This window comes from Pinus tabuliformis, chromosome 4_1 (genome assembly GCF_031772625.1).
Source record: "Pinus tabuliformis cultivar Carrire ecotype Pingquan chromosome 4_1, CPIR1, whole genome shotgun sequence".
Lineage (NCBI taxonomy): Eukaryota > Viridiplantae > Streptophyta > Pinopsida > Pinales > Pinaceae > Pinus > Pinus tabuliformis.
In genome coordinates, this window is record NC_142303.1 from 412796338 (window position 1) to 412813929 (window position 17592).

The 17592-nt window shown below is 39.4% G+C and overlaps 1 protein-coding gene across 1 annotated transcript in view; it reads right to left on the reverse strand.

The window, feature by feature from the left end:
* Positions 1-15738, reverse strand: part of LOC149176062 (18.6 kDa class III heat shock protein-like) — a 37269-nt gene extending 21531 nt beyond the window's left edge. The window contains exon 1 of the mRNA XM_089421332.1: positions 15561-15738. Coding sequence (XP_089277458.1) covers positions 15561-15738 — 178 coding nt within the window. The remainder of the gene's footprint in view (positions 1-15560) is intronic.
* Between the last annotated feature and the right edge of the window lie 1854 nt (positions 15739-17592).

Sequence of the window (17592 nt, forward strand, 5' to 3'; positions counted from 1 at the left end):
GTTAAGAAGGAATTTTTTTAGGAAGGCCTTAAATCACATATTCAAAAGTTTGTGGTGGAATGTTTGATTTTCCAACAAAATAAAGTTGAAACAATTAAGACCCCAAGACTATTACAACATTTATCCATTCCAAGCTAACGTTGGTTGGAGGTTTCAATGGATTTTATCACAGGTTTATCCAAGTCCGATGGAAGAGTGTTATCATGGTGGTACTTGACAGAATTACCAAGTATGGACACTTGTGTGCATTATCTCATCCATTTAAAGTGAGTATAGTTTCTACTACATTTATGGAAACAATCCAAAAGCTACAAGGAAACCCAAAGATTATTGTAAGTGATAGAGATCCCATTTTCACTAGAAATTTTTGGACAAAAATATTTTCTTGTCTTGGTACTCAGTTAGCTCATATCTCATCTTATCATCCTCAATTTGATGGGCAAATTGAGATAGTAAACAAATGTTTGGAAGGATATCTTCGTTGCTTTGTATCTGATAAATAGACACAATTGGTCAAATGGTTGCCTCTGGCTGAATGGGGGTATAACAATTCCTTCCATACTGCGACAAAAATGACCCCATTTATGGCACTTTATGGATATCATCCACCATCCATCACATCATATTTAAGAGAAAATTCTAAGGTTGAAGCAATGGAAGATCACATCGAGCATCAGCAACAAGTTCTACAACTCTTAAAGGATAACCTCACCTTGGCGCAGAATAGAATGAAACAACAGGCAGATCAACATCACAACGAAAGAAGTTTTAATATAGATGATTGGGTATTTCTATCACTAAAACCATATAAACAAATGTCCCTGTTACACAGTAATTTGTCACTAGCCTCATATCCCCTGATCTCGGATAAAGTCAGTCTCTGAGCGACATCTCTGCTGTGTCATACATCTAATAAATATGTCCACATATTCCCACTCATTCAAGAATATTAACAAGTTCTCCTTAATCCTGATGATTGACCCTTTTACCCATGTTTCTGCATCGTCGCAAGTAAACCTCATTATGCCTGCGATGATTCTCTGTAATAAACTATAACATCATGACGTCATCACAGGGGTATATATGTTTCCTTCGACGGTCGAATTTTAGGGCTCGGTGTAAGTCCTCAAGATCTTTCTTGCGACAATGGCTCTAAATACACTGCCTCCTTGTGATGTAGTCACTAAGCCCTAGTGCATGACTTGTGATGATCCAGATATGGTGAATTAGTTCAAACAAAATGCTTCTGGGTGGTTCTAGAACTGGTTGTTGGGTTAAGGGAGTTCGCCTTTCCTCCTTTGGGATGGTGGTTCCACCTTTTGAGAAAACTCCCTTGAGGATAAGCTCCCTCTCCATCATTTTATGGAGGCTCCACCTCTTATAAAAGCACTCCCTATTGCTATGATTAGCTAGTTTTTGGGATTGAGCAAATTAGCTAGCTTTGGTGTGAGTTTGATAGTTTGCAGTGTGAATTGCTGATAGTTTTGCAATTGGTTGTGGATTGCCTTAACCTTGTATTAGAGCTTGTGAGTGAGAGAGGGAGTTATCATCCATTTGGGAGACCCTTTTGAGAGTGAATGCTTGAAGAAACATACTGGCTGGACCCTTGGAGAAGGCTTGCGACATCAAGACTTGGTTGTAAGATTTGATTTTATTCATTTTAATACAATCAATGGTGATTTCCTATGTTTTGTGTAAAATATACTTGATAACTTATGGTTCCTTGACTCTGTAAGTAAATAAATCATTGTTTTTCTCAATTACGTGCTCTGTTTTTCTCTTGTGTTGTTTTAGGTTGATTGCTCATTGAGGAGAAGGAAACGATAGCTGAATCGGTGCAACCAAAGCTCCATCGAACACCGGTTTGAGGTACGATCTTTCAACAATGATAGTTTAAGGAAATTAACTATTGTTTTGTCTTGCTATGACTAAACCCACTCTAGGGCTAGAGGGGTTGCCTCTGTCCGCAGAGGGAAAATTTCCTACATCACAAGTTGGCGACTCCACTGGGGAGTCCTTTGTATGTTGTCTCTTGTTTGTTCTTGATTTGTTTTCGATTTAGTGTCTCTTGATTTCGGGGCTGAGCCATTATTGTTCTAGGTTACCTCGGTCAATCTGGTAGTCCCTCTCACTGTCAGAGAGATTTTTCTGGTGTCCTTCAAGTGTTTTTACTTTGTTTTCTTCTCTAAATTGAGATCGTCACTATTTATAGTTTAAAAACTACGACGATGTCACACCTGTCCTCTTTGGTAAACCGGCATGTCGCAGATAACCTGCCATACAGTTGCGACAATTCTTGAAATCGGACTGTCGTAGAAGACATGTGTATCCCTGTGATGACGTCACCCAGTTGCTAGCTTTGTGCTTCTGACGGTTTTCCTTTCATCTCAGGTTGCTAGTTATAGCCTTGCGATGATTCCTATACAAGTTTTTTTTACAACTTTACCTCCTGATCAACCAGTGTTGCTTGTACCCTATTGTCTCTTGTCTCTTATCAACTAGTTTTTGGTTGTATTTGGGTTAAGGCACTTTCTCCTTGGTTTCATTTAGTGAATCTTGTGTTTTCAGATCATTTGACCTAACTCTGTTAAAGGTTTCATCAAGAAGTCATTTGTTTGGGCTACTCTTCCATCCAAGATTCATCCACAACCATCTGATTGATTTGCTTGAGGTTGTTTTACTGCTTGTTTTCTTTCTGATTGGTCTTTTAGTGTTTGGTTATTGAACCAGTTCTTCATATTGATTTGATTTCCATGTTATCAAACATAGATCACATTTGTTTGGATCAGTTAGGTTTACACTTGCTTGTTTGTCCTTAAAATTCTGAAAATCAAAATATTGCATTCATACAGCATAGGAAAGTGAAAGCGCATTTGCATTACTAAATTTTCATGATTGAGAAATTAGGAAGCAAAGTTTAAATATTTCATTAGTAGTTGTGAGATTGGTTTATTGATGCATTATGTTTCTTAGTGCTTGTATTTGTTTGTCTTGGTTTGTGTTCTCTTGGAAATGAACTCTTTACCCTCCTTTAGGTAGTTTTTCATCGAAACGAATGATATTTTACTCACTGTAGCTCCACATCGTTAAACCTAGTCACTATTGTTTTCGCTAAGGTTGGGTGATTCTTCCTTCTGTGATTCAATAGCTGCTAGTACGGACATGTGCTCCCCATACCGTCGAGTATATATCAGGAGACCCGACTAGGTTATCATCCTATCATCCATAGGAAGCCGAGTCTGCCGCCTTACAAACCTTAACGCACCGAACAGAACATTCAGGAAGATTGTCTGCCATATGGAAAGTCCTTGGTCATTTCTCTTTCATTCGATCACCAAGGTGTATATGCAGTTTTTCAGTTTGTCTGGTAAACCTCTTGTCTAGTACTCCAGAGTAGTCAATTTCATTCCTTTTCGACTCCTCAAAAGAAAAGGATCATCTGAGCACCTTCCCTTTCAGGCTCATTAAACCTCGAAAGAGATAGAGTCACCTTTTTGTCCTTTTCTCGACTCTTAAAACATGAAAAGGTCAAGTTTTATGTTGGGTGTGGAGCCTGATTATCTTCTGTATTCAAAGGTTTCAACTTGATGTTTACCCCAAGAAGACTATACACCCCTCGACGTGGGGGGGTGCAGGGGGGCTAATCCCCCCCGGCCAGCGGTCCCTGGTGGGGAAGCTAAAAAATACATGTAAAATTGCCTTGTAAAAGTCTAGTAATTTCTAGTCAATCTGGGCCGTTCATTAGGTGGATTATTTGATGGTAGAAGTTATGTTTAATTTAGGGTTTTTTGCCCTAGAAGGCAACCCCTCACTATATATGAGGGAATTGTATTACGTCTATGTATATCTGTATTCTAAGTGAGGAAGAGAGAGGAGATTGAGAGCGAAGAGGGTGTTACAGTGGATATGCTGTAGGTTGTATCTCTTCAGTTTGCTAGATAATATATTAAAAGAAGGACTGACTGTTTCTCCGTGGATGTAGCCCAAACTGGGTGAACCACGTATATCTGTGTCTCTCTTGTTTTATGTGTTTTCTGTGTTTATATTTATGCAATCTTTTATGTCTTCCATTGCTCTGTAATATATAATTTCCTAACAACTGGTATTAGAGCCGAATGTCTATTTGGCTGATAAACTCACAGGACAGAAGGGTTCCTGGTTCGAGCGGGAACAATGGCAGAAGATGGTAGGTTTAGGATCGAAAAATTCAATGGCCAAAACTACCAGCTGTGGAAGATGCAGATGGAAGATTATATGTATCAGAGAGATCTGTACCTACCAATGAGTGGAAAGACAAAGAAGCCGATGAGTATGACAGACACAGAATGGGATAGTCTCGACAGAAAGACACTTGGGACAATACGGTTGTGCCTAGCGGCGTCGGTAGAATTTAATATTTCAAAGGAAACGACAGCAAAGGGTTTAATGTCAGCATTGGCCAAACTGTATGAAAAACCCTCAGCCTCAAATAAGGGTGTCGCATACTAAGCAGTATCTTCATGCCGATTCCCATTATTTCCCTGCTCAGAAGATGGGTGTTCTTAACACCCTCGCTACTTGTGCCCTTAAGATTTCTGATAATGAGAGCTTTGATAAAGAGAGATCCCATCTCCTTGATGTCTTTGTGGAGAATGGATATAGTAAGCGCCTAGGTCAGAAGGCTTTCCTTAAAGCCTCTAGAAATGCGGTTATTAAGAAAGAACCAAAGGAGCGTCGACTAGGTGTCCATCTTCCCTATGTCCAAGGAACCACGGACAAGATTGCTCGGATCCTTAAGAGGTATGATATTCCCTCTACATTTAGGCCCCTCAGCACCATTTGTAATTCCCTCCGATTGGTGAAAGATCCCGTTAACCCTAAGGACATGAAGGGTGTCTACTTGATCCCTTGTTCTTGTGGGACCCCCTATATCGGGGAAACAGGGCGCTCCATCCATCAGAGGATCAGCGAACATGCAGCTGACCTAAGACATGGGAGAACCAAGTCTTCAGCGTTAGTAGAACATGTGGATAAGACCAAGCATCAGGTATGTATTGAGGAGGCTAAGGTTGTTGCCAAAGTTGCCCAGTTCCATCATCGTAAATTCAGGGAAGCTATTGAGATCGAAAGAAGGCCTAACAATCTCAATAGAGATGACGGCTGGAAGATCAGTAGATGTTGGATCCCTGCCCTTTCATCTTAGTCTCCCCCCCTTTCATCTTTTTCGCTTTCGTCGTTCCCCCTGGAGCCTTCCTGTCTCCTAGGGTTTATCCTTCTTGCTCTGGACTCTTTCCGGTCCTTCTCCTTTTTATTTTGGGTCGCTCTTTCTTTTTATTTTTTTCCTTGATAGATATTGGTATTTATAATTGTAACTAATATATATTATTATTATTATTATTATTATTTATTTACTTATTTTTATTATTTATTTATTTATTTATTTATTATTATTATTTTTTTTCGTAACATATATATCTATATAAATATATATATATATATATCTATATATATATATATATATATATATATATATATATATATATATATATATATATTATTTCTATTTATTTATATATATATATATATAGATATATATTTTATTTATTTATTATTTATTATTTATTTTTATTTTTTTTAACTATCATCTTACATTTACCTTATTTATATATTTATAAAAAAGTTAGGTCTTCAATTTAACTAATTCCCATTTAAATTACAATTTTTAAATATTAAATTATACATTTTTAACTAACTAATAATGTAAACACCATCTAAAATTATTTCATTTATATATATATATATATATATATATATATATATATATATATATATATATATATATATATATATATATATATATATATATATATATATCTATATATATATATATATATATATATCTATATATATATATATATATATATATCTATATATATATATATATATATATATATATATATATATATATATATAGGTATGGTCAATAACTATCTTCCTTTAAATTATCAATTTGACTTTTTGACTCTTGTCCCTAAGTCAAAATTAGCCGTTGATCAAGATAGCCGTTGGAGGCCCTGCTCAGACTATTTAACATGCAAAGCTGGATCTGTTTCTTCAACTTGTCCTGATGATGAACCACACTAGTTGGTTCGAAACACATCGACAAAGGTCTTTCTATATGTGATTTACGCCGAAGTTCTACTTATAACTATTATGGATCACAAAAGTCTCAATTCAACAAGGTATTTCTTATGAAGGGTTTATTTAATATGAAGATGTCAGAAGGTGGATCTGTTGCAGACCATTTAAATGATTTTAATACAGTTACAAGTTAGTTAAGTTCTGTAGGGGTAAATTTTGATGATGAAGTTAGGGCTCTGTTATTTCTGTGCTCATTGCTAGAAAGTTGGAATGGTTTAGTTATGGCCATTAGTAACTCTGTCTCTAGATCTAGTACTTTAAAGTTTTATGATGTTTTCGGTGCAATCCTTAGTGAGGAAATGTGACAGAAAAGCTCTGGTGAGACATCAGGTAATGCTTTGAATGCAAAGACTAGGGGAAGAAAATGGAAAGAGGAAAGAGCCCAGGATATCATAGTAAGTCAAGAAAAGGTAGATCCAAGTCTAGGTCGGGGATAGTGTTCTAGAAATGCAGGAAGAAAGGACACCTGAAGAAAGATTGCAAGTCGCAGAAGGGAAAAGAAGGAGACGTGCAATAAGAAACTAATCATGAAGCGAATGTAATAGGTGATGTGCTGCAAGATGCTTTGATTCTTTCACTAGAAAATATTATTGATGCCTAGGTGGTAGATTTAGGGGCCTCATTCCATGCCACACCTGATAAGAAACATTTTCATGATTATGTTCAAGGGATTTTTGGATAGGTTTGATTGGGTGATGATAAACCCTGTAAAATCGTTGGAATGGGTATAGTTTTCATAAAACAGAAAAATGGAAATCAGTGGCTATTGAAGAAGGTAAGGCATGTTCTAGATCTAAAGAAAAATCTGATTTCAACAGGGTAGTTAGGAGGTGAGGGTTGCGTAAGTACTTTCACAGATAAAACTTGGAAGGTCACTAAAGGATCCCTGGTAATAGCGAAAGGAGAAAAGGTTGGTACATTGTCTTTATGCAATGGTATTTCTAATTTTTTTAATGTTTTAACCTCTACAGGAGAAGATACGGCATTGTGGCATCATAGGCTCGGGCACATGAGTGAGAAGGGGATGCAGATTCTTCACTCAAGAAATTTGTTGCTAGGCTTGAAGCATGTTGATTTAAAATTATGTGAGAATTGTGTTTATGGAAAACAGAAGAGAGTCGGATTCCTTAGAGTTGGGAAAGAAAAGAAGAGTGAAAAATTAGAGCTTATTAATACAGATGTATGGGGACCTGCTCAGGTATCATCTCTTGGTGGCTCTCGTTATTATATTACTTTTATTAATGATGCAACCAGAAAAACCTGGATTTATTGTATTCCAAATATACCTGATGTATTTGATACTTTCAAGAAATGGAAAGATTTGGTTGAAAATGAGACAGGGAAAAGGTTGAAGTGTCTCAGATCAGATAATGGAGGTGAATATTGCAGCAAAGAGTTTGATAGGTACTTTTCAAAGAATGGAATTTGTAGAGAGAAGACAGTTCCAGGAACACCACAAGGAAATGGTGTGTTAGAAAGGATGAACAAGACAATCATGGAGCGTGCAAGGTGCATGATATTGCATGCAAGATTGCCTTTACAATTTTGGACAGATGCTATAGACACTGTTGTTTATCTAATAAATAGAGGGCCTTCAAGTTCCTTGGATGGTGATACTCTAGAGGAGGCATGGACAGGTAAAAAGGTAAACTACTCATTTTTAAAGACTTTTGGTTGTGAAGCCTTTGTCCACATTAAAAAAGAAAATAGAACAAAGCTTGAGGCAAAATCAAAGAAATGTACTTTATTGGATATGGTGTTAATGATTTTGGTTATCGATTATATCATTATGAAAATCACAAAATCATTAGGAGCAGAGATGTAATATTCAATGAAAAGGTCTTGTATAATAAGAAACAGGAAAAAGAAAATAGAGAATACATAGTGCTTGATGATATCATAGGAAAAGTGATGGTGCCTGAAAATCATAATGATCAACAACCAGAACAACAACCACAACAGCAACAAGCACTTCAAACACCTGAAAGTGGTGTTAAAAGATCTACCAGGATAAGTAGACCCCCTGAACGATACTCTCCTTCATTATATTATGTATTGTTGATTGATTCTAGTGAACCAGAATGTTATGAAGAAGCAGTGCAGGTAGAAACAAGGAAGAAGTGGGAGCAAGCCATGAAAGAAGAGATGGATCCATAGCACATAACCAGACTTGGGACTTAGTCAGGTTTCCTGCAGGTAAAATAACATTGTAGAATAAATGGGTTTACAGGTTGAAGGAAGAAGATGGAGGAAAACAGAGGTAAAAAGCTAGACTTGTGGTGAAGGGGTTTGCACAGAAGAAAGGTATTGATTTTGATGAAATATTTTCTCCTGTTGTTAAAATTACTTCAATCGGAACTATTTTAAGTCGAGTTACAGTTGAAGATTTTCATCTTGAGTAGTTAGATGTAAAGAAAACCTTTCTCCATGGGGATTTGGAGGAAGAGATATATGCAGTAGCCACAAGGACATGTGGTAAAAGGGAAGGAGAAACTAGTTTACAGGTTGAAGAAGAGCTTGTATGGCTTAAAACAGGCTCCAAGGCAGTGGTATCTAAAATTTGACAGGTTTATGTTTGAACAAGGTTATACTAGATGTCACTCTAATCATTATGTTTATCTCAAAAGGCAAAATGATGGCAGCTATATTATATTGTTATTGTATATAGATAGCATGCTTGTTGTAGGTTCTAACATGCAGGAAATAAATGTGATCAAAAGGAAATTGGCAAACTCATTTGCAAGGAAGGATTTGGGTGCTGCAAAACAAATCCTTGGTATGAGAATAATTAGAGACAGGAAGAATCTCAAATTAACATTGTCTCAAAGTGAGTGCATAGAAAAGGTGTTGAAAAGGTTTAATATGAAAAATGCAAAACCAGTTAGTATACATTTGGCCAGCCATTTCAAATTAAGTAAGGAGGCATTTCCCAAGACTTAGGAAGAAATGGCTCATATGTCTAAAGTTCCATATGCATCAGTAGTTGGAAGCTTAATGTATGCAATGGTCTGCACAAGGCCTAATATTGCACATGCAATGTGAGTTGTAAGCAGGTACATGAAAAATCCAGGAAAAGAACATTGGATGGCAGTGAAGTGGATTCTCAGGTATTTTAGAGGTACCACAAATCAAGCATTATGCTTTGGTGGTTCAAACATTGCTCTACAGGGATATGTTGATGCAGATATGGCAGGTGATAGAGATAACAGGAGGAGCACTACAGGATATGTATTTACTATACGTGGAACAACTATCAGTTGGGTTTCAAAAATCTAAAGTGTTATTGCACTTTCAACAAAAATAGTAGAGTATGTTGCTGCTACAGAGGCTAGTAAAGAAATGATTTGGTTATAAAGGTTTCTGGATGAATTAGGTAAGAAGAAGGAGTTGGGAAGGTTATACAGTGATAGCCAAAGTGCCATACATCTTGCAAAGAACTCTGCATTTCATTCCATGACTAAACATATACAGCTCAAGTACCATTTCATACAGTCAGCAGTGGAAGATGGACAGTTGAAGCTGGAAAAGAGACACACTAGCCAGAATCCTGCAGATATGCTAACAAAAGTTGTAACCAAGGAGAAACTGAGAATCTGCTTAGTTTCAATTGGTCTTCAAGTATGATGAAGAATATGAGAAACAGTCAGGTCCAAAGTGGAGCCATTGTCTAGCAAATGAAGCAGCAGTGGAGTTGCTATAATTAGTCTCCAAGTGGGAGATTGTTGGTTGTGGAGCCTGATTATCTTCTGTATTCAAAGGTCTCAGTCGAATGTATACCCTAGGAAGACTGTACACCCCTCCACGCGGGGAGGGTGCGGGGAGGCTAATCCCCCCTGTTGGAAATAATACTAAGAGGGGGGGGGGGGGGGTGAATCAGTATTATCAGATCAGTAAAAACTTTCTTGTTTCATACTCAGAAACATATACGCTACTTCAATTAAGTGAACCCGCGTGTACACGCTACTGTGTCTAATGAAACTCGCGTATATCCAGAGATCTTATAATTCAGTTAGCTTAATCTTCAGTAAATGCATCAGATCATTATTAAGCATATTAACAGTAAACAGGTGCAGAATAACAGAACAGAACATCACACAAGAGCCACACACATGAACACCATGATATAAGGTGGAAACCCAATGTGGGTGAAAACCACCTGCTGCAATTCGTCTCTTTCTTCTTTAATAAGAAACTTCTTTTACAATGTACTGGTGCAGTCCTTTACCAGCACGCAGGCTTCAACCTGCAGAGGGCTACAACCTTCTCTCGTTTTCCAACTACTTTTGGAAGGGAGCTACAACCCCCTCAGCTCTTGCACTAGCCGATCTATTTACTAGTACGTAGGTGCTGACCCTACAACCTTCAGGGACCACGTTTCATCAATTTTCAGACTGGATCCAATAGTACACAACAAACATTACTGCAATACAATCATCAACTTATACTTGCATCATAATTCATTAAACAACCCAATACTGAATCACTGAAACCCTGTCATCAAGATCACAGAACCCAAACCAGAGCCCAGAACTCTGCAACCACCACCAGAATCAGCAACAACCTGAAATATCAAATCTTATTATGCATACGCTACTTCACTGTACCGAAACCGCGTGTATACGCGCTTTCACCAAAGGCAACCCACGTGCAGATCTAGAAATAATTACTTATACCTTCGCTGTCAGATCCGACCCTTGCCAAGCGTCCTGAACAGATAACCAGCAATACCAAATCTTCTCACTTCGTCAGACACCCAATACTTGCACCTTTGCCTAATGATCTTCTCCTTATATAGCCTTAGGTACTTCACAATACCACGGTCCAAAACCATAGTAACACAATACCATGAACCTCAAAACGAGGGATCGACACGCCCGTCGAGACACCATGGTCCGAAACCATAGGCACAACTTCCAAGGACTAACCGCCATGGACCAAAGGTACTTTTCCACATACACTCTCTTTTACTGAAGCCAACATGCGTGTACACGCGACTTGATATATAGAGAACCTGCGTATACGCGACTTGGTATATAGTGAACCTGCTTGTATACGCGACTTGGGCTTAACGAACCTGCGTGTATGAACTTTCTTGGCATGTTGTACTAAGATCTGTCCTCTGATTAAGTTGCCATCACTGCCATCACTTGTACCAACCTCTGAGCATCTGTACCAACCTCTGAGTGAGTTGCCATCAAGGACAACACTTGAATCATAATGCCAACACCCCCCAGCTGGGGGGTTTGGGGGTAGCACCCCCAAGCTAAAAAATAGATGTAAAATTTCCTTGTAAAAGTCTAGTAATTTCTAGTCAATTTGGTCCGTTCATTAAGCGGATGATCTTACGGTAGAAGTTATGTTTAATTTAGGGTTTTTTTCCCTAAAAGGAAACCCCTCACTATATATGAGGGAATTTTATTGCGTCTATGTATATCTGTATTCTGAGTGAGGAAGAGAGAGGAGATTGAGAGCAAAGAGGGTGTTACAGTGGATCTGTTGTAGGTTATATCTCTTCAGTTTGCTAGATAATATAATAAAAGAAGGACTGGCTATTTATCCGTGGATGTAGCCCAAACTAGGTGAACCACATATATTTGTGTCTCTCTTGTTTTATGCATTTACTGTGTTTATATTTCTACAATATTTTATGTGTTCCATTGCTCTGTAATATAATTTCCTAACATTTTGTTCCCGTGTCATAAAATTTACTGCCCACGAAATATTCCTAGTAACAATTAAAATTCTTGGTTACTGTACGAGTGTATTTCTAGCTCCTTCCCCCGATGGCAACATTCCCTGAGTCTACCAACCAAGGTCTTCCCCCAGATGGAAATCCTGGTCTGTTTCAACCTTTTGGAAATGTTGGTGCTCCGTATATGGCAACATTGTCCTTGCCTAGGTTAACCATCGCTCTGCCCGTTTGGTTGTTTTCAACCTTGGTGGTCATGAGTGTCATGCCTCTTATTCCACCATCTCCTTCATTTGAATCAAGGCACAATAAATCCAAGGTTAAGCCTATGCTTTCTTCCCCTGTTTCTTCATCCTCCTCTCCTACTTCACCTGGTGAAAGTTCCAGATCCAGTAACTAGGAGGCTAAGAAGTAGAAGAGGAAGACAAAGAAGAAGAAGAAGTTGGATAAGCGAGAGGCCACCCATGCAGCTACTGCTCTGAGTACATCTCATGTCAGGACACCTTCTGATCCTCTGCAGAAGGTTAAATTTCCTTGTAAATTATGTAAGGGTGGCCATCTTTTTCATGATTGTCCTGGTATTCCTACGATCTTGGAAGCATGGTCTCATGATCTTGCTTGCCCCTCATCATCCTCTACAACTCATGATGATGTTACCTCATCAACCGCAAGTGGTAAGAAGAAAGGGAAGATTAGATTCCCTTGTAGGCTCTGTGAAGACAACCATCTCCTTCACCTTTGTCCGCTCATGGATAAAGCTTTCGCTCTTTTGGAAAGCCTTACTGATTCTTTGCCTCCACTTCCAGTTGGCTATTAGAGGCTCTCTTTAGACCCTCTCCCCATTGACAAAGAGATTGACTTGGATTCTTCTCTTGTCTGTCCTCCTCTTCCCGAGCCTTGTTGTGTTAAGCCTGTTCCTGACCAACTATTGGTCAGAAAGAGTGTTAACTTGGGTTCACCACAAGTTGTTCACTTTGTTCCAGAAGAGCATCATGATCATATTGCTCTTGTTCTTCTCATCTCATTAGATTCTCCTAAGTCTCATAACGACCCTCCTATCCTCGCTGATCAAGAGGTCATTATTCGGTTCCTGTAGAGTAGGGGGGCACTCATCTGATGCCCCTACCAAGTAGTTCTGTTGTTTCTTTTGACTGGAGTCACTTGATTGCATTCCACCTTCCATCATATGTGCCTTTCTAGGTTACAGTACACGCCTATGACAAGGCAGTACTTGGCACTCTCTTGGATGAAGGTGCATCTGTCAGTCTCATGCCTTCCACTATTTGGAAAGCTTTGGGCTCCCCACATCTTATGTCTGTTGCTCAGAATCTGTTATCTTTTGATGGAGGAACTCATCAAACTTTCATGATCCTTTTGAAGTTCCCTGTCACTTTGGGAGGCAAAACCATCTATATAGACGTAATGGTTGTCAAAGGTGCTTTAGATTTCAGTCTTCTCCTTAGCCGTGACTATATTTATGCCATGGGGGCTCTTGCTTCTTCGCTTTTCCGTGTGGTTTGTTTTCTGCATGACGAAAGAATGGTGACCATAGATCAATTGTCATTCTTCAGTCACCCGGTGCCTCTGGTACAACCATCATCCCCCATCAGTTCTTGTCCGCAAGTAGTACCTTCCCCGCCATAAGTCAATTATGTGGCCACCCGTTCCATCTCCACATCTGTTAATGATCATGCAGATGGTCTTGTACATCATGTACTGGGGGCATTGGAACTTGATCTATCATTGGTGCCTAATGACATGTATTCCTCCTAGGGCATGGTTCTTCCTTCTTGTGAAGACCTCTTGGGAGCCATTTTCTCATATGGCCCATGAACAAGAGTCTAACGATAGTTTTGATCTTGTGTCGACCTCATTTTAAAAACGAAACAAGGAATCCGAGGATAGTTTGTTCTTGTGTCAACCTCATTAGAAAATGAACCCAGGCGCGTTGAGCATAGTTCTTGATCTTGTGTCAATATCATTAAAAATTAATCAGGGAATCCTCAGCATAGTTTTTGTCTTGTGTTAAGCTCAAGGAGTCCGCGGATAGTTCTTCCCTTGTGTCGACCTCGTTAAAACATGAAACAAGCTGTTTGAGGAAGGTTCCCGATCTTGTGTCAACCTCATTAAAAAATGAGACATTTCCCTTTTGTCAATAAATTTTTTCTTGGACCTCATCATTATACCTTCATTACATCCACCTTGTTGAATGCAATGAAGCTTGGGGGGCATGTACCTCGATCATATCATTTTTTTGGGTGCATGTTAATCTAATTCAATCATAGTTCTCCATGGTTCAAGCTTGTGTAAAAATGAACCCGTGTGTCGATGTACCTCTTATGGTTTTGTGAGTTAAGTGATTTCTTATTTTTGTGTCTTTTGTCTTTTATGCAGATGTTTTGAATATTAGCTTATACATTTGTAAATTATGTATTAAGTGGACATTTGTGCAATTATAAATCATGGAAAAACATTCAGACATAACAAATAGAAACCATAAAACGTAAATCGATATATATCGTGTGGCGCACCGAGGCCCTCAAAAAATAATGTATATGTCCAAAAAATGTATATGTTCAAGTACAATTTGAGACACACTCAAAACATCAAAAAAGGAAACCTAGGTGACTACTATGGTGGGTTCTGCTCTCTGTAGAAGACCACTGCCCAAACTACTCGTCTGAGTAGTCTATGAACCCTGTTCAAAACACCTGTGGTGTGTCACTGGTACTGTCGCAGGATCGCCTCAAACCCTCTATAGTCCGGGATCCCCTCAGTCAAGCCCTCCAAGTTTCAGGCTATCTCCTCCTCTGCGTCACCACCTGGAGGTGGCAGGGTGAGGTCTCTGTTCTGCCCCCTTTGCGTCGTAGGTGCGAGACCCACTGGTCTCTCAGGTCCGATGTATGCAAAATTGAACATAATTATTAAGGCATATACATTCAAAATCCAAATACAATATAAAATATAAAACTGAAATGTAAAAAGTATGGCGATTAACCAAGTGTGTTACCTCTCTCATCCCATTGCTCTCTAGGTGGGAGCAGCATATTTGGATCTCCTCTGAAATCTGTACACACATACGGCCAGTCGCCAACAAATACCTGTTGACGATGCAGCCTCTCCATGAAGTGAGGACCCCATGATACTAGCTGATTGCCACCTCCTCGTGGCATCACATGTGCCCATCTAGTGATACAAGTCTCTCATGGTCTTGGCCACGGGACTCGCATATCCTGCAGCTGAAGTACTAGTACTCGCTCTAGCATGAGCGGTACCAGAATGGACCCGTATATGAACTGGTTTGTCTCTCCTTGCTGGCACTTAGTCAGCTGCCTCTTCATATTCAGAGACACTACCTCAGCCCAGTCGTACATGGTAGGATTAAGGTAATATAGAGAAAACCATAGTTGGGTTTTAGTCACCTTTTGTTGGGCCTGAGAGCCAGCTTCTCTTATGATCGTGAACAATAAAATGCGCAGTGACAAGTCCTCCACTGTTGGGATCTGCAGCTTCCCAGTGGTGGATGATTTGCGTGCCCCCAGGCACACTCATGCAATCAACATATCTAGAGACTCTCTGAGGCCCTACACACCACCCATGCGGGGTCTCTCTACTCTTCGAGATAATCCGGTGAGGAAGTATATGTCTGTCGTGTGAAACTTGACCTCTTGCCCCCGGATTATGAACTTACCCTCTGTGGGGTTCCATGAGTGAATCAAGAACTCTAGCAAGTCCAATTGCGCTCGTAAAAGGGGCGTGAGGGAAAATTTAAGTAATCCGCAGTTTCGAAGAACCTGCATGCGTTGTAGGTCAGTTTCCCCTCTTTCGTCATCAACGTCATGCGTGCGTTCTTGCCATGCAAACACCATTTTGCACCCTGCATATGCAAATATCATCTGATTAGAACTTGTTTGAGTCATTTTCATCTTTTAAAATGGTGTTAAAATTAAATTTTTATATTTTCTGTGCTCATCGCAGCTGTTTCTAAAATAGTTTTGCTAGTTTCAGTCTTTCCAGCCTTCCTCCAGTGATCAAATGTGCTCTTACAAAGTGATTTTGAAGTGTCAAGGTCAAATTTTGTCATTTCAGTGAGTCTTCAAGCAAAATTTGGTCACTAGGCATTAGGTCTAGGGTTTGTTTTCACTCTTTTCAAAGTTGTCCAAATGGCAGTCCATGTCATCAGTCAGTTGAGTGTATCATCATTCAGAGGGTTTTCATTATCATGTCAGTGTCTAATGAGTCATTTTACACCTTGTTCATGCTTCAGTTGCGCCTAGGTAAGGTCATTTCCCTCTCCTAGGGTTTTGAAGGCAATTTCTTTTGGACGGCCAAATCATCGGAAAAACTTGTATCCTGATGTTCATACACCTTCCCCTATCCTTAAAGTACCTTATCAAATGCTTCCCATCACTGTGATCCCCCAAATTCCTCATTTTTGCACAAACCCTAGTTTCTTGCCACAACTTGGCAATTTTCTAGGCTAGGCCTATGTTTTTCCCTTTTGGACCCCTTCCCCTCATTCAATCTCTGAGATTCCACTTTCCCCTGCTTCCTAACATCCCTCCCTACTCCCAAAAATTTCCTCAAGAATTTAGAAGCCCCTTATCCCCTTCATTTCGCTTCATTTCGACAAAATCCCTTATTCCACACATCGGGATACGTTGCACTCAAATGATGTTTCAGAGCAATAAAAGATGAATTTTGGAAAACTGAGAGAGGTTTTTGTCCAAAACATGCCCAATAATAAAAAAATCCTTCACTTTTTACACAGGTGTCATGGTTTTATAGAAATGTCAAAAATATCGTTGCCTCAGGAGAATCGAATGCACCTCTAAAGTGACCTTGGGAAAATCCAGTTTGCTCCTAGCTTGGTTGGCCAAATGACTTTCTTGATGAGTCAAATGATAACTAGACACAAATATCTTTCCAATGAGCTATCATGAGCTTAATTGGAAGTTGAGGAAGGCATTCAAAAGTTGACTGCAACAGCACTCTGCCTTGAGGCAGCCTCATTTGGCACATTTTGACCAGTCTTGGGAGATTTGATTTTTGATAGGGAAAATGAAATCCAAATTGTAAAATTATAGCTTTTTTGGAAAGTAGACTCAGAGACCTTTCCAACGCGCTATCCTGCGCCCAATTTGGACACCGGGAAGGCCTCTAAAAAGCATCTGAAAGTCGCGCTACGCGTAGGGCTCAGGCGCGCTACGCGTCAGGGTTTTGGCTCAACGCGTAGCGCGCCGCACGCTACCCTTAAGTTGGGGAGGTCCATTTCAAGAAAGGTTTGAATTTTTGGATTTTTCATGATGAAATACACCTACTCAGCCACTGCCAAGACATTTCATCAAGTTTTGGGCCCCCAAAAGGTCAAAAAACATGCAAAAAATGACCTCACTGCCCCTTTTTGGACACACAGGAAGCAGTCTTGTGAGATTTAATTTTTGGAGGGAAAAATGGGCACCAAATTGAATAATTCCACTTTTTTTTTGGAAGTAGACATCCAGACCTTTCCAAAAAGCCCACCTGAGCTCAATTTGGATGCCGGGAAGTGCCCCAAAAGTGTGCTGAAAGGCACGCTACGCGTAGAGATTTGGCGCGCTACGCATCAGGATATTTTCCACATTTTGCACCTTCCAGCTCAGGAATTCGCCCAGCTTTGACCAGTTTTGACTTGTGATGGGATTTTTCACCCTCATTGATGTAATTTTATGTTGACATGACAC